The sequence below is a fragment of the Chaetodon trifascialis genome, chromosome 7 (genome assembly GCF_039877785.1).
Source record: "Chaetodon trifascialis isolate fChaTrf1 chromosome 7, fChaTrf1.hap1, whole genome shotgun sequence".
Taxonomy (NCBI): Eukaryota; Metazoa; Chordata; class Actinopteri; order Chaetodontiformes; family Chaetodontidae; genus Chaetodon; species Chaetodon trifascialis.
Genome location: NC_092062.1, coordinates 22,751,890 through 22,777,288, shown reverse-complemented (window position 1 = coordinate 22,777,288; position 25,399 = coordinate 22,751,890). Strand labels below are relative to the sequence as shown.

At 43.8% G+C, this 25,399-nt stretch overlaps 2 protein-coding genes across 2 annotated transcripts in view; both read right to left on the bottom strand.

Annotated features, from left to right (window-relative positions):
• Nucleotides 1–398: 398 nt before the first annotated feature.
• On the bottom strand, nt 399–3,274 carry cited4b (Cbp/p300-interacting transactivator, with Glu/Asp-rich carboxy-terminal domain, 4b). The gene is made up of 2 exons (XM_070967317.1): nt 2,996–3,274; nt 399–2,059 (listed from the first exon to the last, which is right to left on the bottom strand). Exon 2 carries the CDS (start codon nt 2,048–2,050, stop codon nt 1,301–1,303), a length of 750 nt encoding a protein of 249 aa, XP_070823418.1. The 5' UTR covers nt 2,051–2,059; nt 2,996–3,274; the 3' UTR covers nt 399–1,300.
• The window catches only part of apoc1 (apolipoprotein C-I), a 351,086-nt gene continuing 328,532 nt past the window's right edge, over nt 2,846–25,399 (bottom strand). The window contains exon 5 of the transcript XR_011602376.1: nt 2,846–2,855. The gene's annotated coding sequence lies outside the window, so the exon portion shown is untranslated. The remainder of the gene's footprint in view (nt 2,856–25,399) is intronic.

Here is a 25,399-nt window from a genome sequence, read left to right as displayed (position 1 = left end):
CTAAAGAGAGGGAAAAAAACACGCCGAATGGTAAATCCCATTTGGATATCGCTACCTGAGATGTCATATCAGATGCACAGTGACACAGCTCCCCTTCGCTTACCAGCAGAGAACCATGCAATTATCACCACATGTCAATCGTGTCCCTATCAGTGACACGCTGCCTTTTTAGCAAAGAAAATGGAAAATTAAGGAAAAGATCAGCTGAAAGCCCGGGAGATCTGGGGTAGGGAATATATCCTTTTCAAAAAGCATAAATATTGTATCTGTCTAAACGTTTCCATCCCAGACTTGAAAGAAACTGAGGTTTCTCTTCACCCACAGGTTAATTTAAGCACTTAGCTAGCTCTCCACTGCCCGGGGGAAGAACTGTGCAATGAATGGAAAAGCAGGCCACATTTCTATCCAGGCCATCTTTATTGATCCTCAAAACCCCTTTTCACAAAGACCATCCCCCCATCTTGACCACAAAAAAGGGGACAATATAAACAACCAATAAATAACAATCTGCGCGATTAAGGCGGTTCTACATCTCCAATAGAACACAACAGTGTGGACATGTTGGAGTTTTACAGCTTCATACAGTACAAGCAGTAGATTTTTGAGAACATCACATCTAAAAAGGCAGCACTTTACCAAAAGTGAACCATTTTTAAGATCTGGATGAGACCCCCATTCAAATGAGATAACATTGTACTTCTGTCTGACGTTTCTGATAGAAAATCCAGGCTCTTTTTAGACGACCTTGTCGCCTGAGCTTATTTTTAATACTAGGCCAAACAGAATGGGGAAAAAAATCATGAACAGAGAACTTAAATTTCATTTTCTCCCCCATCCTACTCTCAGGAAAAAACTAATTAAAACCACTTGTTTCCCAAAATGGAGATGGTGGTCGTTCTTTATATCAGTTTTCTCAGATAGGAATAAATAAATACACCTTTTTACTGGTAAACTGTCATTGAGTCCGGACTTGGAGGCTACACAGTGTCATAGCATTGTTCAGAGTGGCTTTTAAGAATTTCAGCATTTCTTAATTACATTCATGTCCAGGAAATGGGAGAGGTGGAACTCGGCCATAAAGCTAGCCACCCTCTGGCCACTAGCACATGTGAGACTCGAGCACGCCGTGTTCCCTGTGGATATCCAGAGTTCTCTTCTGTGCGCCCTGCGCCGCAACTTGACTTCGTTGTACAGGGAGGTGCCAACAAAATAAAAAGTGAAGAGATGAGCACCCTTCATCCATCCTGGACAATTCTCACTCTTCTGTCTCCATTTGTGCCCCTTTGCAAATCAAGTCCTCTCAGCAACTGACAGTGCTGGGCTGCTGTTTGCTGACAAAGTCCGAGATGAAGTCAAACTCATTCTGGCCCAGGAAGAGTTCTGGCAGCTCCTGGACCCGATCCAAGCCCAGCTCCATGACCAGCGAGGTCAGGACCTCCTCGTCAATCATATCCGCGTCCATGCCGTTCAGGGCCAGGGCCGGCCCGGCCATGTGCTGCATGTTGGCCAGCTGGGCCGGGTTCATGCGGTACTGGGTTGTGGGCCCCATGTGGTTCCCACCCATAGGCCCCAGTGGGTGTCCGTGGTACTGGGTGTTGAGTTTCTGCAACTGCATGCTGGCCATGAGCTGCTGGGACGTTAACCCTCCGTTCATGAACTGCTGTTGCTGCTGCTGTGGGTGCTGGGCTTGTTGCTGGTGCTGCTGTGGGTGCATGTGATGCTGCTGCTGGGGGTGATGCTGTTGCTGCTGGGACTGGCCATTATACATCATGTTACCAGAGGTCATCTGGTGGTGACCCATCTGGGCCCCGTTCAGCTGTCCATTCATGGGTCCGCCCACCATGCCCTGCCTCTGCCTCATGGCGGTCTCCATGTTGGCCTGGGCGCCACCGTAGTGCATCATCTGGCCATTGGGCAGCGCCCTCATGCCCTGCTGGTTGGCATGCTGCTGGTGACCTGCCTGCAGGCCGCCATTCATGCCCATCCTGTAACCGTGGAGACTGGCGCCCGCTGAGCTGTGATTCATGGGCATCATCAGATGGTCTGCCATGCCTCCTGTCTATGAGCAGAGAGAAGACAGTGTTAGGACAATGCAAGGGGCAGACAAGATGTTTGGAAGCAGTAAAGACATTCATGGGGAGGAGCGGCGGGCTTCAGACTGACATGGCAGGAGCATATTTAGCTGTCCATTTGAGCCAGCAGCAAACTAGTTAAGACACACAACAATTGTGTTAATGTTGCCATGAGTGAGATGTGCAGTGCAGAGAGGCTGCACATTTCTGCGGTCCAGAACAATTTCATACCCAGCCAATCAGCTTCTTTTATAGTGACCACACGCTTCACCTTCGCTGAGAAGAAACAAAGACAATTTTCCTCGTCATGTCACAATTCCACCTCAAGTTAAACCACAGACACCGGGAAGAAAAATCTGCAGGGTTGCTTTGCCCATTGGCGGACACTGGAAGCCTCACTCGTGTGTTTAGTCTTCCTCAAACCTCCCCTCTTTGTGCCAATGACTGAACGCCCAGGTTGAAATTACAGGTTAACAGACATTGTTTGGGTACATTTTCCAGCCCGATAATTCAAGCACGACGCGATCGACATAACGGAGGAAAAACGCGTGCATGGCGTGATGCATTGCTTAAAATCTCATCTATGTTGCATGTCAGCTGAGGCGGAAAAAAAATCGGTTACATTTTACGCACGTAAGGTTGCAACAAAGAACACTGACATCATGCAACATCTCCAACAGCTGAATCACCACATTTCCAAGCAGGCAGCGAATCCAACAAAGGCTTCCGTCCCCTCCGATGACTTTGTCTCGATTTGTTTAAACGTTTGCATTCAGTACTCTGGTGCACCGTAGCCCAATATGATCCATTTCGACTTTGAAACAAGGGAATGCAAACAATGGAGCAGCGACAGCAGCCCCTCAGACCACCATACAGCAAAACCCCAATTTCTCCAACAAATACATCCGATTAAAATCACTTACCCGTATCCGCTACGTTTTCACAAAGTTGCGCGACTTTGCCTCGGCTCCGTCTTTTTTTTTTTTTTTTAACAGTTTTCCTCTGCAAGGCAAAGCTCCTCTGAATTACAGTCTGTATTCCACAGGGTTACGCTTCCATGCTCAAGCGGGGACGGTGTGCACAAAGACTGCCGCATCAGATCTTGAAACGACTGCCTATTTTCTGGGTCAACTCAGGGATTATGTACATCTAAAAAGCTCAGAGGAAGGCAGTCGCGGGGAGGTGGAGCCTCGGTCCTGCCTCTTCTTTGTTCCTATTGGCCCTACTTAATATAATTGTGCATGGGCGTAGAAAAAAAAGGGCTGTTGGAGAGCTGTGACACAGTAGCCAGTTTAAATGCCCTCCTCCCCACTGTTTCTTTTTGAAAGAATATTTGGACATCTTGTTTGTCTTCACAAGTATCTGCTGTTGTTGTGGTTGAATTAGGAAAATGCAAGGGCTGCCATTAAATTGTATTAATTCTAAAGAAAGATAGATGTTAAATGCACGTATGCAGCAGTCAGCATGCATGCATGTTTGTGTGTGCCAGTTTGTGTCTACACGACACAACATTGGTGCTGGAATCCGTGCTCCCAACTTGTCTGCACCTGCTTATCTACTTGCCCCGTGCATACGTGCAGCAAGAGTGTTAACCTTACCACATGCATGTACACTTCATCTCCAAGATCACTGAGATCACTGTTGGTCCATGTGACCCACCGGTCTGCTGCGTGTTCGCCTCAGTGAGGCGGTGGAGGGAGGGCAGAGGAATGTAGCCTGTGTGCTATTCTAGGCCACACTGGCTGCAGCGGCAGTGTAACTACTGCTGTGCATGGATGTGTGCTCGCCTCGTTTTACGTGTGTGGACTGTGGATGCAGGCATGTGTGTGTTTTGCTGTGTGCGTGTATGTGCCTCAGCTCTGCAGATGCACACATCTCTCGATTGCCCACTTCAGGACAACAACCTCTTGCCTGCAATTGCAAATGAATGGAACCACTTTTGGAGAGCGAGCCAATCCATTGTCCGGGGAATTCGTATATAAATGGGCAACCCCTGGCAAGCATTTGTCATTGTTTGACATTGTTCGGCCACTTAAAGCTAGTGTTAATAAGCCACTCCCAGGTGTGGGTACTATCTGAGAAACTCACCCAGCCAGTCAGTCCAAACAAAACACATGATCAGCATAAGTTTATGTTCTGCCTTGACAAGGGCTCTTTTAGTAGAGCACGTGTGCTGTGCAAGGGTGCTGCAGTTTGTGACAATGTGACAAACAAGCACTTTAACATGCATCAAAACAGTCTTTATTTTTATCCCAGGGCCAAAAGCTCCTAATGGTGTCATTTGCATTAGGGAGCGCAGGCAGTGTTTCTGAACCTTCTGGAGCTCACCAATCACATTACAGCGTCTGTTTAAAAACCGAGATATTTGCATGAAATCCCAATCAGCCATGATTGTGTTGGAAGATATGCATTTTGTAATTACATATCCATTGAACAGGCTTGCATTGTCACAATTAGATGGAGGATACACTGCAGTCCCATCTCTTTAAGGGCTGTTTTTCTGTATATTGTGCATGTCTAACAAATGTATCCTCATCTCTGCTGTGGTCTATGGTTTGGGGGAGGAGCCTCTCACACACCTCGCCTTGAGCCATTTATTGATTTCTGTGCTTATGTGTGAGGGTGCATGTGTTTTTATTTTGGGCATAAACGGCAGGAGAGAGATAGAGTTCATGTGACTGAGTTTATAGGAGCAATAGGCTGGAACTGTTGCTTCCATTCCAAGCTTTGACACACCCCTGTGCCACCCTGTAAAACATGCAATAAACATGCTGCCGTTGGAGAATAAGTTGATTTCCCCCTCTGACAGGAACTGAAGAATTAACAGTTAAGCTTCACATACACGTGTTCTCAGCAACTCAGTACTAGCTTTTTCAGCTTTTGATGAGCTCCCTCTCCAAAAAAAATCCTCAGTATTCCATGTTGACTCTTTCTTAGTGACAGTCAACACCAACATAGCCAATAACTGCTTTGTCAGACGGCTGTTGCAACCCTGCCCTTCCTATCTGAACTTGGTTGCAACAGTCTGCCGGTGCACCATCTACCAAAGCACACTACATGTAATTCCCTCTTTCTGAGGCGACTGCACCACTTCCAGTGAACTTACAAATGTCCCAGCTGTTATGATGTTGGCCATACAGACCACAAAACATATAGCTGCTGCTTCCAGGCCCTCTAATTCAAGGGAGCTGACAAACAGTCTGTTGAGATGTAGAGGCCAATGTTCAGTGCTCCTCAACAGGGTCTGGGAGTGTGTGGAGAGCCCCTGTGGAGCTAAGGCACCCACTGGAGTGCAGTCAAATGGAAGAATGATGTTCTGCACAGAGCAACTGGCTGCTGGATGATGCATCGGCTCCCAACTTCAGCCCTGCTTCTGCAAGTTATTCAAGGGGGAGCTTATAGAGATGTAACATCCAAAGCTGAAAAAAAAAATGGTGAAACAAGATATTCCATCTTGTAGCCAGTGAACATACCAACGCTGTTTGGTGTGCCTCTGTTAGACACTTCTCTACACAGTATGTTTACCTGGAACTTTGAAGTAGTGCTCCTAATATATTATACACTTTAGTTGTAATATTAGTACTTCTTGTTTAATACTGAATCCTGCACGCTCATGATGGTATTGCTAAGTTTGAAACCAGGCCAGTGGCTGAATAAACTCATTCTGCAGTAATGCCGTTCTCTATGTTTCACAAACTGAGATGAATGACTTGACAAGAAGATGGACAAACTGGTCTGGTGTACAACTACCCTTCACATCATGAGCTACAGTAATCATCTACCAGAAATCCAAATAATCTTCAATCTCTTTCGCCATCAGTTACAGTAATAGCCACTGATCTAACACCAGCAGACTCAATACCTACGTGACTAATCCAACACCCAGTTCTGCCTCTGCCAGTATTGACTGGCAATGTATGGACCTTTATGGCAGGTGTAGACATGTGTAGTTATATCACTGAGTACTCTGCTGCCACATCCTTTGAATACATTGGTCTCACATCACTGGATTACTGGCATTGCCATTGCTCATGTACAATGTGTGGCTCATCTCAGCTAAAACAAAGTCTTACTGTAAATGTTTTAAGAGCTGGAAATGAACTGACAGTGTTTTAGAACTGCAAACACATGGGCTCCAGTAGGTAATGGAAATGTTAACACTTTAAACTACTTATTTCTGCTGCTTCTAATTGTGGTGATCTATGACTTTAAGCCTTTTCACCTGTGTCAACCACACTAGCATAGTCGACTTATGGCTTTAAACATAAAATGTAAATGGATAACACACTTTTCAAAACATCTCCAAAGTTTGCTCTCTGTATCTTAATTTGAACATGAATGAACAATGATCTGTATAAACTATGAGTAATTTTTGCTACCTTTTATGTTACATTACAACTTGAATTGACAGCCACCTTATTCAACAGGACAAAGTGTGTCCTAGTATGCACATTTCCCCTGAGATGTGAAACCAAAAGTCAGTTTGCCTCTCTCTCTCTCTCTCTCTCTCTCTCTCTCTCACTCTCACTGTGGGGGAGGGTTGTTATTGTTCTGGTAAATGAGAGAGTCTCTATAAATACTCCCAAGGCTTCCATCTCCGTCTGAACCACCAATCAACAGTCACCGTTCAGCCGAGCAGCTGAGAGAGAGCAATAAGCCTGAGTCAAGGCTAACGGGGGAGGGTCTGAGTCAAACATACTGTGGGGAAGTGGGTGAGGGACTTTGGAAGGGTGGGGGAGAAACCTGGTAACTGCCACTCACAGACCTGAGGCCACAAGTGGGGGTGAGGCCTGAGTGAAAGTAGTGATTTGTTGAGGTGGGGGGTGGTCAGAATGTACCACATTAGAAGCAACTTTCCAGCAACTTCAGTGACTCTTGCATGTGGTGTTAGATGAACATTTTTCCCTTTAACAAATCTTTGGTGATCAAGAGAGACACTTCATTGGCCTGTTTTTTCACGCTTGTTTTTGTGCACTTGAGAAAAAGCTCTGATAGCCCTGATCTTTATACGACTCCCAACCAACTAAAAAGAAAGAATGAATGGATTTGAATAGAATGTGGTCGTAGTTTATCTAAAATGAGGTCAGTCCTGTTGGACTCGCCAATTTGACTGAAATAATCAAACAGGCACTTAGGCTACGTCCACACTGATCTGTTTTCATTTTAAAATGGTGTTTGAAAACCAAAATAATGTCCATCAAGACAAAAGTTTTAGCACCATATCTGAAATATCTCCATTCAGGCTAACACGCCTAAAAATGCATATCACATGACCGTTTATGTACACTGGGCATGCGTGGGCAGAATTTAAGTCATGTCTGCTAGCATAGACGACAAGGTCAGCAACGCCTACAGTTTGTTGTCAATGGCAAATTAACTGCTGGTAGTCAACAATTACAAATGTATACATGACGTTAGAGTTCTTCCAGAAAAAGGTCATGTGATAGGGTCATGACGAATCAGGGAAGGACACACTGTGACTGATAAGACCCACTCAAGAGGTAAACATGGGTGTCCCCCTCAGTGTTCCCAAAAGTCTCCGGTTCCACCCATCCAGACTACAAATAATCCCATTTTTAGTTTTCAGACTTAAACGCTGACAGCAGCATTTCCAAAAGTGTTAAAAGAGCGGCGTTGTTGCGAGGTGTAAATGTTTAGCATTTTAAAACAAAAATGTATGATTGTGGATGTAATTTCAATGTATGTAAGCTAGTGTAATTATTTTAGAAGCATTTTTTCTTTACAATTGTTAAAATTCTCTTTACAAATTGACAGTACTCAATAAATGAAAAACTCTGTGGACAGCAGTGCAATTGCAGGCCTGTAATAAGCCCGTCCAATCATTCCATTCACCTTGGCTGGCCTACCTGCCAGTCTAGTTACGCACCTTTGCTTGCACTCATTGTGCATGACCGGAGTCTTCCACAAGGCTTATCAGCTAAAGCTGCAATGGTGAGCTCGTTGCACAAGAATGGCAGAGAAAGTGCAGCCAACATTTCCTAACATGCTAGCTTGACAGCTATGAGTGCCAATAATAGCTGTGTTTGTTGTTTATTATGGTGTTCTGTGTTTTTCTTACATGTGAATGAGACATGAGGTAGTTGGATACAGTTAGCAATGACAATGATGCGCTGCGCTCCAGTACACACCCCCTAAGCTGAAGCGCAAAGCACACGCCCACAGCAGTGAGCAGAAACTGCCAGGCTGGGTAGCCCATTAAGGCTGAAAGGTACATTTGTGACATCTGTTTTGCTTCTTTTTATACGCTTGTGGCATTTAGCAGAGTTGTTTATTAATGTACTTATTTAAAGAACTGGACTTCTCATCACTCCCCCTCAATGCTGTCTCTTGACTCATCCTCCAGCTGTGGTCAGGCAGGGTACATTCGTGGGTTTTTAGGGTAGTGGCTTTGGAGGCTGCCCTGAAGGGGGGGGGGGGGGGGGGGGGGGCTTGATTTTTGGTTATATTTTTGGTTATACATTTTTTGGTTATACACTTTAAAAATCCAGTTTAATCTTGCTGATTTCTCCAACATTACCAACTCCTTAAACTGTGTTCTACTGTTATGTAATACCAGTGTGTTGCAAGTTCACACTTCCCATGAGTGAGCTCAAAGTTCAGTTCACACAGATTAAAGTGAGCTAGTTCACGTTCGTGTTCACAATGTTGAACTAAGTTCATAGTCCCAAAAAATTAATTAGTTCACATTCAGTTCTTCTGTTTGTTTGTTCTTTAAATGAGCTGCAAAGGCTGCAAATCTCCCACAATGTAATTTGCAAGTCTGTCTGCTTGAGGCATGTTAAGGCCGTCAGTGGTAGAAGGAAAAGAGCTGTCACAATGTCTCAAAGAATGCAAAGTTCCTGTTAGCTGTGAAAGTCGAGACCATGGTGGGATGTCTGAGGCACCAGATAACCACTAAAACAACTTCCCCACCACAGCTGAGAATTCCCAGCGTACTGATCATGATAGCAAAGGCATGATAAGTAGTATTAGTCCCTGCAGGTGTTCACACACTCTAACGCTGATTCAATGCAAGCTATACAAATACAACTGGAATCCTCCCTAGTTTCATGTATCCAGTCTTGGCTCATTACCAAGCAATGCCAGTCATTTATAGTCAGCACCACAATCCCACTGCCTGCATTTCCAAGCAACACAATTCCTCAGCATTCACTAGCCTGAGGGATCATTGTCGACACAAACACTAATCATGTCCCCTTCACTGCACTTCCTGCCTTACAGCCACTGATGACGTTCCCAGTTACCTCCAGGAACATGCACGTACAGTGCAGGAGTGAGGGGGGCCACAGACTGGCTGGACGGCAAGAGCCAGCACAACCTGTCAAACAAGTCGCCTCTATGGAAGGAGGGAGTGGGAGAGAGTGGGAGAACACTGTGACGATGTGAAGAATGACCTATTAATCATTCATTATCTCCCAGCACTGTTAATGAGGTGACGACTCTTAAATAATTAGCAAAGTGACTGAAGCATATTTCCATAGCCGTAGCCTGAGGACGTGGAGGGCATTGGGGACGAGTGGGGAAGGGAATATGGGATGCACCAGGCACAAAAAAGAACAGCCCCCACACCAGCTTAGCAAACAATAACTATCCTGATAGGGGGCTCTGGAAGGCATGGACATAGAGATAGAGATAGACAGAAGAGAAGGAGATAATAAAGCTATACGCAATATTGAAACAAGAATGAGCCATGGAGGAAATAACACTTTGAAATAGTTATGTCTATATGTAGTGGGCGTTTAAGTTGTTCACCCAGCAGCCTTCATTATCCGTCTGTCTCATTTCAAGAGGGGCAGGCCAGGGCCTTCAGGCTTTTCTAACACACAAGTCAACAGGGAACTGCAGCCAGCTAGCACCCCAGCCTGCCATGGGCCTATTCATCTTGCACAAAACACACAAAAGAGCAGACCATGAGCCACATTCTTGACATCCAACCTCATCACCCCCACTGCCCTCCCACCCCCAGCACTGACTCGCGCCCCTCCCCCAGTGCCACACACCAGCCAAGGCAGACAGGAGCTGCTATGCTACGCTACCTAACTGGCTGGCTGGCTGGTTGGTTGGAGTTGTTTGGTGGAGGAAGGGATATATGGAGGGGAAGAGGGAGGGTGTGGGAGAGAGGGGGCAGGGATGTTTTCTCTTCAGTCAGCTAATTGACTCACAGATGTCAGGAGGAGTCGGGTTTGTGCTGGGGCTAAAGCACCCACTTTTTCCCTCTGCAAGCAAACATAACACCTATGCTCACGCACGCAGGCTAAGATCGTGCACACAGCCGCACACATGCATGCACATTTACCTGTGGCCTCACCGTCTGCCTCTCTCACACACACCTCTTCAGTAAACAGATATGTCTCCGTGCCGGGCTGTGAGATTCGGGTGGGCTTTTTTCACTTATCCGTTATAAATCTCAAGGCATGACAGTGAGCTGTAAGGTAGCTCTGAGTGTAGCTCAGCCCTACAAAAACACCAGGAACTAACAGCCTGGGCAATAAGAATCTGGATTGTTCCGGGCATAATTTCATTTTTCTGTTTACCATCTGGGGAGTCTCTGTGGCTGTCAAGCAAAAGCTGGTCTCATCTGCTGATACATTGGTTCAATAACACTTGAGGCAGTTCAAAAGCCCTACAACCTATGATATGACCCATTTTCAAGCCAAGGTTTCATGTCATGCCATGTTGTCACACTATGAATTCATCTCCTACATGTATGCACTGCAGAATTCAAACGTCTTCTCTGAACACCCAGACCACTGACAGCTGTGTGTTTGTGTGTGTGTGAGTGTGTGTGTGCATCTGTCATCATGTTCATGTGTTTGTGTGTTCCAACTAGACTGCTAAACAGCTGAGCCCAAATTGAAAGTCAGTGCTGTCATTCCCTATATTTACCAAATGACTCACTCACAGCAGAAATCTGTTTGGACACACAGTTAGTATTCAAGCAGTTGGTTACAACATCTTTGACAGCAGCAAAATAATTAGGAGGGAAAGTGTGGGTCAAAGAGGAAAATATTGCAGAATGACAGCGGTGGACTTCTCATACGCTTAAAAAACAGGGTAGAATAGGCTACCTTAGCTCTCTGGGGTGGTGGTAAAAGTACAGCAAAGTTCTAAAAGGCGCAGTGTTGCATCTCTTAGAGCGTAATCAATAACAGTTGAGGGATCTGTACATTTTCAGAGATATTCATCCTCCAGAGGGACGTTCAAGAGAGCAATCGCGCTGTACCACCAAGAAAACACAAATCATGCATTATTGAGTTCCCCCAAATGCTCTGTGCCTGGATGAAGTTCCCCCTGTGGCCTTTGTCCATTGGTCTTCCCATCATGAGGTCTGTTAATGGTGGAGCCATATCCCGCTCTTACGCGGGCGCTGACAGCTAGACATCCCCGCCAGGAAACAGCTAGTTCTCCTTCCTGACCAGGCAGCCTGTCTGTGTTACGCCACCATCGCCTCTAAATGTTGAGCAATGTCCTTGTGAGCACATGTCTTAGCGGGTTAACACATATGCTGTATATACACACGCACAGGCTTCAGCACAGACACACAAACATAAACACACACACACACACACACACACACACACACACACGCACACACACAGGCCAATCTACTGCCCACTAGAGCTGCCTATAGTCCGCCTGTCCTCTTCCTGTTTTTCCACTCACCCACACTGTTGTCACTCTGGCCAGGAAGCTGTGGGAGAGATACGCATGACAAAGTCTCTCTTTATTAAATTGGCAGAGTGTCTGTAGTCCTTGTGTGTGTGTGTGTGTGTGTGTGTGTGTGTGTGTGTGTGTGTGTGTGTGTGTGTGTGTGTGTGTGTGTGTGCGTGTGTGTGTGTGTGTGTGTGTGTGTGTGTTTGAGAGACAGGGAGAGAGGGAGACAGAGAAGGAGAGCAAGCACTAGAGAGAGGGGGTGGGGACCTAAGCCAAGGGCTAGAGGCTTATCCAAGATCCACTCTAGGCTCATCCTTGGATATTGCTGTTTGAAACCATGAATCAAGAACAGAGGATAAAAAAAGAATAAAAACCAACAGGCCACTGTCATATATCCATAACAAAACCCATCCACTGCAAGAAACTGGCAAATAACATTTTCAGATAATATATGATTTAGGTAGTGGATTTATATGAACCTTTAAGGAGAGCCATCCTCATTTACAATGGTCTGGAGATGTAAAGCAACACTTGCCAACAAAACAGCTAACAATAAAAACAACAATGAAGGACAGCAAAATAAGCATACCATGGAGTAAATGATAAATAGAATAAATAAATACAGTGAAGTGTGAAGTAGAATAATATAAATGAACACAAAAGTAACATAAAGACAAAAGTACAGATTAGTTAAAAAAAAAAAACATTTATAGTCAATTAAAACAATATCTGAAATAAGGCCTTTGAACAGTCATAGTGGTGGCAGAGAGTTCAAATTTAAGGCCTTTTGCAGATTATTCCATGTATAAGATGCACTGTGTGAGAAAGACATTTTCCGAAATCAACTCTGATTAATGGAATGTGGAGCAACAACCTATTCTGTGAGTGAGTACCAAGATTATGTGAGTTCAGAGCTAAAAAGGGTGAAATATGGGATGGAAGCATCTATATTAAAGCTGTAAAAATGAATAAAAATCAATCCTGGTCCCAGCTCATGGCCAAAGATGGCCTGATGACTTTTTGGTAAAGATGGCAGTGGTTTGTGCTGTAGGGATCACCGTGTGATAAACATCAGGGCTGAGTGGTAGACAGCAGCAAATGCTTTCAAAGCAGAGGCAGCAGCATTTGCCATATGTAACATCCTCATGATCCAGATCAGATAAGAATACTGATTCAACAATTCATTTTCTACCGTGAACAGGGAAGCAATTCTTATTTCTGTACAGAAAACCAAGTATTGTTCTCAGTTTGGTGTGTTAACTTGATGCTTGAAGTTAAGATTGTCCAGCCAGATACTGAAGTATTCATACTGAGGCACTCTCTCTATGCATATGCCTATTGCCAAATGAATGTTAAGAGACAGTATGAGCAGCCTTGGCGAACAGCATCCATTTGGTTTTGTCTGAATTTAGCAGTAACTTTTGGTTATGTAGTCAGAGTTGAATCGAAGGAAGTCTGCAGACATTCAAAAGCAGATTGTGCACAAGTTGCAGCACAATATAAACTGTCATCTGCATGAAGATGAAACTTACAGGATTTAAAAGAGGCGATGTCGTTTATGTAAATTCAGAACAATGTTGGACCTAAATCTGAACCTTGTGGAACACCATTTGTAATATCTGAAATATCTGAATGAACATTGTAATCTGTTAGTTAGGTAGTTTCCAAACCAAAGGCATCTGACAGAATCAAAGCTAATACAGGGACATTTTCTAAAGAGTGACAGCAGAACATCACATTTTGTTATTTGCATCGTGCAATGTCTTTTAAAACCAGAGATATTGCAGAAAAACTACGCACAGGCCTAAATCCGGAGTGATGGGGAGTGAGTACAGAAAACAAAGAGAGATAGCACCTGAGCTGATTATTTTCCAAGGTGTTAGACAGGCAACACTGTTTGGAGATAGGACAGTAATTACCACCTTTCAGTAAAGGAAGGCAATAAGGTGTTTTCCAGGCTGTGGGGATTATTCCAGCAGAGATAGTCAAGTTGAAGATATGAGTTATGCATTCTGCAGTCAGTGGCACTGAGAGTTTAGGGGAGAAAAGCATCTAAATTATCAGCACCAGTTGATTTCCTCGTATCAACAGTGAAAAGAGCATCAATAACTTCCCTGAGTCTAAAGGAGGACATGCTAAATCTTGGTGGAGACATATTACCCTATAGTTCAGCCTGTGTTTTGGGGCTATGTTTCGAATAACTCATAATGTTATCAGAAAGTTCTCCAGAGCAGCAAAATGAGTGTTAAAAGCAGTGCAAATGTCTTTATGGTCTGTTAATGGACTATGCCCATTGCTAATGTGAGTTGGAAAGGAACTCTTTTTTCCGAAATTGATTTGACAACCTTGCAAAAATGTACTGGGATCATGAAAGGAGCTGGTGGAGGAGTTTTCAGATTTGGCTTTTCTTAGTGCAGCAGTACAGCGATTCCTACTGTTGAAAAGTTTGATCACTGAGGTTTTGCAGATGCCTTCTCTTGTTGTAATGCTCACACCTCAGACACTCAGGATGTATTCATCAAGTTTATTACAGAGGATAATGCCATTTAGACTGGATTTTGAGATATTGTGCAGGTTTGTTCAGAACAGCTAATAGCAAATGTCCAATCATAGCTTAGCTGCCATCACTTCCAAACCAAAAAGGACAAAAACAACAGTGTAGGGACTGCCATGTGTTGATCTGCTCCAAAGTGAGCTGCAAACGTTAGCGTAGCCAGCTTACTTCCTTATAGCCTAGCAAAAGCAAGGACATCATTAGCTAACTATGCTATCATGTAGGGTTACAAGTTAAGCAGAGTGACTGGTTTGTTAAATCAGTGACTGAGAGCACATCTCCTCACTGCGTCACCAAACTCCCGACACCACTTATTTTGTAATGATGTGCGAATGATTTTTCCATGTGCCACTTTCCGATCTGACTGGGCACTAAAGCTACAAGTGTTTGCTACTCGTAAAACTGGTCATCTCACAAAATATTTATCTCCACTTTGGCTGAAGAACTCTTCAGACCAAGCAAGACTGCTCTGTGCAATTAGCTGGCTTTAAATATAAAACATAGCTTTCCTTTGCTCGCACATTTTTCCTTCTGGGGGCAATATTTGGAGGTACTGTGATGTCTTGGTTTTTACTTAAGAGCAACTGCATGCTCAAACATTTGTTTCCTGTATGTAGTTTTAACCTTTAGCCTGTATTAGTTATTTCTTTGATGGACCCTGGCTGTTTGAATATGACCGCTCTCACACTTTCATTTGTTTAAAACATTTCTGTTGGCAGCAAACAGCTGTGCACAGTCTCCACGTCCATGTGCAAGAGATAAGGCCAGGGAGGACAGAGGACAAGATAAGACATGTGCTCTGCGGTCAGGGAGTACGCCCTCCTCTTCCTCCGCCATTCTCCCTCCTCTCCTGTGTCCCTCTTATCTGCTGCCTCTGTCTTGACCTCCACCCTGCTGCATGGTGTTTAGTCAGGGGAGAAACCAGCACGGGACTAGAACAAGTATGAGTGAACACTTGAAAACATTCGTCAGATGCACTTTTCACATAGAAAAATAAAGTTCACAATGCTTTCATTTTCGATTTGTTCAAAAGGAGCGATTGAGTTGTTATATACTAGTCAGCTTTCAGTCTTGTATGCTTTGACGAGAGGAGTAAAGGCTGCATACTGAGGATTTTGTATTGAACATGTACACATGAAACAAATGAAATGGTTTATGACCAAAATAATATTTCACTGCACATAGCTGGTGACTAGACGTCACGTCCACATTACAGTACACTGCACTGCACTTTAGCCTTTTAAATCTAGCCTGTCTAGCTCTATCCCAGAGCGCATAATCACTTGATTCTATGCACCAGATTAACCCGTTTAGCCACCGCTTTAAATTGGGCATGAGTGTATCAGCGCATTGATGAAGGCTGGGTGGCTGATGTTGCAACTGCAAAGATTACGACAGGCTGTGTGTCAACATATGCCGAAACCTGTGCAGAGTCGAGGTTTTTGAATAAAAAGGAAGCTTAGAGTCAAATTCAGTTTTTTTTCTGATGTTGAAATGTAACATGGCTTCTAAACGAATTACAAGGTCTTGTATATTTTTGTGAATAGTAACTCGCATGGGGGAAAAGTTTTAAACTCTGTTCAAATGGTACAAAGATTGTACGATGAAAGCGTGAAGGAACTCAACAGCAGAATTCAACAAACTTTCGATCTCTTAACTCTGATTTCTCTGACGATTCTCTGACCAGTCAGTGGTCTGCAGCATTGAGGATAAGGATGCGCGCTTTCAGTTAGTCTCTCCTTAATTAATGACATGCACTCAGTTGCACACATCAAAGCTGACATAAATAGTTTTGGAAAGATTGAGTAAAGAGACCTTGAGTTTTACACCTCTGCACAACTTGTCAATGTCCTCTAGACTGACCCATAGAAGAGTTTTCTGACCTGGCGCTCCTGACGGTAGTACCCTAACACTAACCCTAACCCAGCTAAGGTTTGGTTAGCTTCAGGCACATAAGTGATTAGGGAAAAAATGGTTTTGTCGAAAACCATGGTCATGCGTTAAAAATAACGGCACTAACAGTTGGTTGAGAACAGGAATCCAGCCAGGAGTTAACCCGGGTTTTCTTCTTCAGAATCAGGCATAAAAACATAATCCAGTTCCTGTGTCGTAATCATTCTTTTTGTGGATGGATAATATGCTGTGTGAAATGTATAATGTTAATATCAACTGAAGCAAACAGGAAAAAAATAAATAAATTCTGCGTCACCAACTGAATGTATGTCGGTTCCTGTGGCATCAAAACAGTGCAATGCAGTTTGCACTGCTGTAACAACACAGCTTCACTCTATGTTGCTATAGTGTTCATAGAGAACATCGTCAGGAGAACAATTAATGAATGAGTGGCACTTTTTATAGTCGATTAAAATCCAAAACTCTTGATGTAACCTGCACCGAGCAGGCTAGGTGTGCACCATAAGTTACCATGGTGAGGCTAAAACAGAGTTGCCTCGGTCATATTGAAAATTCGAGGTTTAGGTCCAACACACCTCGCTAATCCACTGACCTTGCTTTGTAGTATACTCCTCTGTAGGTAGCTGAATAGCCAGACATGCGAACATTTGCGGCTTATGTTAGAGCAGATAAAGACAAAGTTTTATCCATTCATCACATTTGCTCTTGTGGTCCACCAGAGACTGCGCATTGCTCTTTTTAGAGCCTCATGCAAGCCACATCAACATGCAAACTCTTGACAAGCCCACGGGTGCCTGATTGCAGTTGCGAAGCTATGATTGGACAGTTAAGAGGAGGGGGTTTAGCGAATGGTTAATTGTGATTAGTTAGGTAAGAAAACCTCTCAGCTCAATCAGCAGTCAACATTTGACAAACAAATATCATGATTTAATTTGATTCTACTTTATCCTGAATCTCATGTTCATTAAGGTTAAATAAAATCTGTCACTATAGTAATGGAGACATAACTGGAAGCAAATGTTTGCTCAATCAAAATGGGCAGCAGTCAGTAACTGGCTAGCAAAGACTTTCCATCTAACAATTTCCCGGTTTGATGTTTTGTTCCAGCTGGCTATAGTGAAAATTTTCTAGCAGAACATGAAATTACTTCACACCTCCAGTTGCATTTTGGGAGGTGCGAAGTTTATTCAAAAATGGTGACACAAGGTCAGTTTGCTATTTCTGCCAAGGGGAAGAATGCAAGTCGAAGCCATTCCCAAGTCAGCTTTAGTAACTCCACTTCCTTGTGAAAAAACTGTGATCACCCTGCTGTGATGTGCCATTTTGCCATGAGGAACTGAAACACCTACACAAACCAAACAACACCGTTGATGTGTTAGAGCAATTTCAACAGCACTTTTGAAATGTTTTGCAGTTTAGAGCTGTGAAAAACCACTGCTGCAATGCTGCTGTTCTCTTTTAATGTTTCATAAACATGCTGCCAGGCCAAAATCATTACACATACATGATAAGAAGTGGAAAATCAACAATAGGTTTGGTGATCCAGGGTGGACAAAGACATCCTTATTTGACTGTGGCAGCATTTCAACCGTAAGAGCATAGCTCATTTCCATCCCTTACGAAACGGACAATGATGGCATTGTCACTGTAATGGGATGAGATGCCGCAAGCTGCCTCCTGTGGGGATTTCCTGGTGATGTAGTGATCAGGACACACACTTCCTCACACAAACATAAATACCATTGCCTATGATGGGCTTTGATGGGCTTATATTCTGCTTGAGCCAGACAGACAAACACGACTCCTCTGCCAGTTATCACGGCGTCAGCACATGACTGTTTGACTTGTGATGCATATGAGTCATGAACAAATTCAGAGGATGGAAAAGGCAGCTCAGAATCAGTCATAGTTGTCCACATTTACAGGCGACCCCTAAGTCATTCTCTTTTCAGATATCAAGATTTATATGACTGATAAAAGTGACAGTTTCTATACTCAATCGAGAAAACAGCATTTGACAGAAAACAAACTGAAGCCCGTAACCGCAAAACACTTTAGCTTTATCTCATCGCGACAACCCTACTATGACAAACAGGAGTGTCTTCAACATTAAGCTGTTTCACTGTCAGACAATTTCATCTCCATAACGGGCAGATGATTCCATTTCTGTAAGAGGTTTTGCGGCAATGAGGCAAGGACGAGCGACAGTTCAGAGCAGCTGCCTTGATACAACTGAGTTCAATATAGGAGAAAACAAATTGGCAAAGCAGGCTTTGTCATTGTCAGTGTCTCCTTCTGGCTTCTTTGTACCCTGTCTTAATACAGCCATACCTAGAGCTATAAGGCTTCTCAAAATCCCCCCAGCATGTATGGGAAGCTGTGGAAATCAATAAGCTTCAAGTGCTAAATTGTTTGCAAGCCATTGATCGAGTAGAATCTACATCTCTGTAACTCAATCCGCCTAATAACAACCAATTATTGTTTCCCCTGCTTCAAATCCCAAAGTTCGAGTCCCCTTGCCTTGATTTGATTCCAAAGGGACAAATCCATACATTGATGCCTCGCTTGTTTTCCTTAGCTGACCTTTTACAGGTGTGAGGTTGAATACATAACTGTGTGTGAATGTGTGTGACTGAAGTGCTGGCAAAACACCTACACGTGAAACCACCATTGCTGGCCATCACCTTCCTGTTTCTGGCTGCTGACGGTTATAACTGTCCACAGACTTACTGTGTAACAGTCAAGTCTAATCAATGTGCCGGACCACTGAATACACTTCATTCTGCCTGGCATGACGCGACCTTTAGATACTGTTAATGCATCTATATACGATAAAACCACTGGTCCGTGACTGCTAAAATGCGGCTGGTCATTGAGCACAGATTTGAGAGCTGTTGTTCAGTTCAACTGGAGAGACTAATTGAAAGAAAGGCTTAGACAGTTATTAATAAAATTTATGTCATTCACTGCACAATACAGCAAAAGCTGTGGAGATTATATGAGTCCGTTGCAATTAGAATCCATCCTTTATGGGGTGATCTGACCCCATGAAAACACATAAGAATACCCCAGATGGAGTACAGACAGTGCTGGTGCTGAACACCCTGACAACATTAGAGGTTTGACATTTGGGGAAATGCATTTATTTGCTTTATCGCTGAGAGTTAAATGAGAAAATTGATACCACTCTCACTTAGCCTCTTAGCCTTGCGCAGACCGCTGGGAGGTTGTCATGTCGCTCGCCCTCAGCAGCAGCCTCCTTTTCTTGCTCCGGCTCTCCACTGAAATCAGGCTGCTGCTCACCTGTCCAGACTCTCCTCCTCCTCCTCTTCGTTTGGCACCGGCAGGCTGTTCTGTTATCACTGCAGCCAGCAGGATTTTGGGTGGCACTGGCATCTGTAGCATTCATTTGGAATAATGTGTTAATTTAAAACATTTTGCAGCATCAGGCTGGAGACGTTCCTTTTCTCTCTGTTTCTGCTTCAACTTTTCAGCCCTCTATCCATTTTGTTTGTATTTTCAACTCAAACTTCGCTCTTTCTTTCTTTAATTAATTTCATTATTACCAACTTGACCTCTGATGGATGGATGGATGGATGGATGGATGGATGGATGGATGGATGGATGGATGGATGGATGGATGGATGGATGGATGGATGGATGGATGGATGGATGGATGGATTCACTTGAAGAGGTGGCGGAGGTGACCACTTCCTGTACCTGACTCACAGTATAAGTTGCCTATTGACAATTCTGGCACCACGTAACCTCCAATCAGATTGACTGTTCCAACATCAAGTGGGTCAAATTTTTTTCCCCCACAATCTTTTTCACAACATCGCTGGTGGTGGACTTGCCGGCCCATCTGGTATTTGCCTGAACTGCCAGATTGCCAGTTTGAGCCTGCTTTGCAAAATGTCACATTATTTCCTCAAGATTTTGCCTGAAGAGCTGGAGGAATGCGTCGTGAAGCTCAATCACAGCCTGAGCTCTGTTTAACACGGGAGGTCGAAGGGTGGCAGTGGGTCCTACTAATGGAGCACTAAAATGGCAACTGACAGCAGAAAGGAATCATTTTAAAAGTGAACAGCAACAAGAAAATTGGTTCAAGGAGGTGACGAGCAAGCGTGTTAAAAATTGAGATTGGAAGTTGATTATTGATCCTGGAAAGAATACTTGAGAAAACCAACCTCATTTTTAATCTCAATTGTTAAGACAACATGAAAACTAAGAGAAAAGACGATTGAGCGTCTATAATTCCATCACAAGCTCCATCTGTGGAGAACGATCATGTGATGATCCAGAACAGCTACTGTTTGGACTTTGTGGTGGTTTTTGTCACGATGAAAAATTGTCTTCCTCTGTGAACTTTGACTCAGATTCATTATTCATTATTTCTGCTAGTGAGGAGTTTATCTGCTCTCTAACACAGATAAAACCAGTCCCCTCGACCGCACATCTTGAACAGTGTGATGCAACCACTTCACATGGGAGGAAACAAATAAAACCAGTGAGTAATCTGGGGACAACAAGTATTACAAGAAAAGGTGCAATCTTCTCCAAAACCAGTATTGTTGAGTTTGGAGCTCAACAATAAAGTGAAGAAAATGTGCCCCGTCTGCTTTGGTGAGATTGTGATTGCCTTATCAATATTTGAGGGGCAAGGTAGGTAATTTATGGGATGACTGACACAGTGATGTAGCCGAGCAGGGCCTCGCCACCAGTCTCTCCAGACTTCAGGGGCTTCAAGTGGGAATGCTCGTAAATAATGTTAGTGCAGTGTGCTTGTTGCTGTTTTGGGGGAGGGTCAGGAGGCTTGAGGCATTGATCAGTGCTTGTGTGCATATTGAGAGACTTTGCATTATATATGCACATGTGTGTGATTGAGCACACATGGTATATTGTATTACAGGCCACAGCATCCAATATTCTTCCCCTTCTTCTGTTCCATCCAATGAGACCCCCACTCTGTTTCTCCACCAGCTTATCTTTCCCAGCCGTTCATTCTTGCGAGAAGCAGCATTCGGCAAAAAGAGACATCTGCTCAGTGAGAGAATGCCCTAATTATTCATGACCATTTAACCATTCAGGATTTGGTCTGCGTGGCATATGTGGCGTTTCTCATAAGTGCGCGTCAGCCACACTTGTTAATGGCACTTTCATTACTGTTGTTTTGTATTCTGTACCTCCAAATTATCACAACACAGCATGCAATAATTCTGTTCTGTCTACCAGTGGTTGGTCATTATAATTCAAGACAAATGTATTTGTGTGTGTTGAAAGGAGAAAATACAACACAAGACTGGGGAGGATGTCTTTTCTCTGCCCTTTTTTTTTTCTTTTTTGTGTTTTTCTTCTAAATTGCTGCAGCTTGAACGTCTACTCTCAAACCTGTGTGACATCACACTGATACCTCCATTGTTAGGCACTGTTTTTCTCTCAGGTGTGTTCAGGAAATGTTCTCCAGGGAGGATTTCAGGCTCATGCAAACAGCAACACATTTGCAAACTGCTCTCCAAATTTGTGTACGTTTTCCTTTTCATCTAACTTCACTTCTCATGCACTCTCTCTCTCTCTCTCTGCCTTTTTCCCCTCCTCCCCTCTCCCCTCATCTGTTTGTCCTTATCACAACAAAACCTTGTCACCACGGTAGCTGTGGCCACGTAAATCAGTCCGGCCAGCATCATCTGTTCCCAGCTGTTTACCTCCAGCCAAACAAAGGAGTCTGCCTTTTTGTTGTCGCTGGGGTGGAGTGCTGCGTCGGCTGAGGGCTGTTATTCAACAGCGCACGCTGCTATCAGCCCCCCTCTCTGAAAAGGCCAATTCAACACAGGGAATCAATGGAACAGGAAAAGGAGGGAAGATGTCAGTATGGGTTTGTTAGACACTTAGAAACTATAAGCAATCCTTCTTCCCCAAAGGAGCAAAGACAGTCGGGGCACAAAGGAGACACATGACAAGCAAACGTGAAACACAAATAAAGAGTTGCATATCACCCCTCTCCTCAGCTCAGGGGGGGGGTTCAGTTTGTGTCTCCAGAGGAGGCTTAGCAAGCGTCGGTAGGAGCTCCGAGGTCTCGTTTGCATCTGCAAATGAGACAGAACCCGGCTGGCCCATGTCACCTTGGCAACAGGCCATCAGCACCTCCCTCTCTGCTGTATTAGCAGCCATGGTTGTCTGTCTGCTTGTCAGTCTGCACCCTGCCTCCCTCCATCCCTCCACTGCGGGTCTCATCACCACAGCAGCGGCAGCGGCAGCATCCGTCTACCTGACTAGACCCGTAGGATTAAGCATCTCCCTAAATCTTTCATTGAGACCGTCAAATAGAGACAAAAACAGCATTATAAAAGATGAATGTCATAGGCTTTTGTGGGTGTCCCAGTGAATCCGACTCAAAGCGAAGAATTGGCAGCGGTAACATGCTGTGGTCATGAAATTTACATGATGTGTCTTTGCCAAGTGATGGGAGGCTGGCAGCCTGGGTTCTTTAGTTTTTTTTTTGTTGTTTTGTTTTTTGCATAATGTGTCCTGTTGATCAATTAAGTGCCAGCCAACAAGTTGCATACAGATACCAGGAAGGTCTGTGACACTGCAATGAAGACTGATAGAAGAAACATGCAGAGCTCACTCATCCCTTCAGTTATCCTCACTGCTGATTTTCACAGAGCTCCCAGTGTGTTGGGTACACTGCTCCAAGTGAGCTGCTATTTCAGTGTCATGTGTCAGACAGATCAGCGACAAAATGTTGCACATCATGCGTCTCTCTCTTCCTCTTTGTGCGCTATTTTTAAAACACACAGGAATGTCAAATGCTGTCTGTCACAAAATGGTACGTGACCGTGGAATTTTGTTGTCCGTCACCTTTCCCACCTCAGACTTTATTGTTTTGTTGTTGTTATAGAATGAAGCAAAATTATATATATATACGAACTACACACTGCATATGTTTTTCTTTCTTTCTTTCTTTCTTTCTTTCTTTCTTTCTTTCTTTCTTTCTTTCTTTCTTTCTTTCTTTCTTTCTTTCTTTCTTTCTTTCATCCCTCCCTCCCGCATTTTTGCTTTCCTCCTAAGCTCCTGCCTCCCCTCCCCCCTCATAACATGCCACACGCTTCCTGTTTACTCTTGATACAACTGGGAGAGAAGAGGAGAAGAATATTTAGTTCGGGTTGCCTCCTTAAAATTCCTCAAGACATACATCACAAGTAGCTGCCATTATAAAAATCCTGTCAAGTCAACTCTTATCAATTCCAGTTCAGCCCTACAAAACACCTGATTGTCTTTAAATTTGAGTACTGATTAAGCTGTTATATGTCAGCTAAAGTCAAGATTTGAGTCAAACTAGGTACGCTCACAGAGCTGTGCAGAGTGTCAAACAGTGCCAGCCCTCCCATTCAAATGATGCAAATATGATTTCAGTGGATGGGATCCAAACTGTTCATGCTGAAAGCAATTAAACTCAACTGATGCAACTCTGCTTGAGTGGAATTCAGTACATGCTTACATCATCACACCCAAAGTGACTCTGCCTTTAAGAAAAGTGGGAAAAAAACACGCAGCTAGAAAATTACATTAAAATCATCATGAGTCTATATATTTTGCAAATGTTCGGCGATACCTTTTAATTCAGCGTTTCTTTTTACGGTAACAATCTTTGCAAATAAAGCCTTTAGTAAAATACACAAGTAAAGAGAGTGTCCTTTCAGTGTAAATCAATCCATATGACGTGTCCTCTGTGGGTTGCTTAGAAACTCAGCACGACTGCGCTTTTCACAGCTTGTGGATTGTAGAACGTTTTATGTCACTAATAACAGTTAGCCATAACAGAGCTCTTCAGTCTGCTGGTTTCATCTTTTAACATATACGTGGCCGTGACACTTAAATGATAATTTACCCTGGGTGTAATACTTAGATGTTAATGTGACCTCTTTGGGTATTCATGTAAAAACACAGTCCGACACCTTGTGACCTTTGAGCCTGTGAGTGCAGCATGCTTATGTTTGCCTTGACGACCAGTGTAACGCTAGCCCCAGCGCTGCGGCCACAGGGTGTGTAACTTAATCACGTCCGGTGTGATTGGCAACACTGATGAATGTCCACTTTGTTTGCACAGCACATTCATCCCCCTTCAGGTTGGATGCAACCAAGACTAAATCTAATTAAACAAGGCCACCAATGCTCCCTGCCCCCAATGCTGTGCCATCAGCACAGAGGGAGTCATGGTCCCTGCGTATACTGTGGCAAGCATGAATCCTTTTGTTTTTCGGAGCTCAGACGCAAGGCTCAGTGCTCCCACACGTGTGACCCATTTTTCAGACATCCTGTAGGCAATGAGCCACACCTCCGGCTGCCTTGTCTGATTTTTCTTCACAGGTCACAGCACTTTTTTATGGGTCCTGTGGATTGAAGCCATTCCAGTGCTCATTGACTCTTTGTCATTGTGGTGAGACCGTCTTTAGTCATGAAGCTAAATTGGAAATGGATCAATGCAGAGTGAAGTAGTGACAGGGGTAAAGAGGGTCCACGTGTCCTTTTCCTTTTCAATACAATGTCCTTTTCTTACGGAGGCCCTGTCCTTGCTGAAACTGATCCAGGGCCATCCAGTCTGGTTTACATATGCTGGTGTGTGTGATGTAATATGGATTATATATCTCAAACATTTGTTATTATTGTTACATAATGTGACAAAGACAGTATGCCATGTTTGGAGACTAAGAAATATGCACTGTAATATACAGTTACACACTACAACTGTAGTCCTATGAAAAAATAATTCTGCGTTTGAATTCATGTGACAAAAGTCCAGATGCTAGAATGGTGGGGCTGCTCCTTAAAATGCAAATTAAATTAATTACGCCATGTAAATAATGCAAATAACTCGTGAAAAAAACAATGCACATGGATAATGCTGCAATGAAGTTGATGCACATGCATAATTCTTATATATCTTGGCTTGTATCTCCGCCGTTTAATGCATTTATTGTAAGTCAATTTGGTTAAAAGCATCAGCCGTCAACTTACACAATCAACAAAACGCTAGACTCCAGACCTCCTGTTTCCTCTTACCAACTGAGCAGCAGGGACATCACGTGAGCCTGCTTGTTAGCTCAAAAGTCTGCATATTTGGAGCATATAGATGGACAGCAGAGAAGTGGCCGCCACCTCTGCACACTGCTGAGCTGACAGC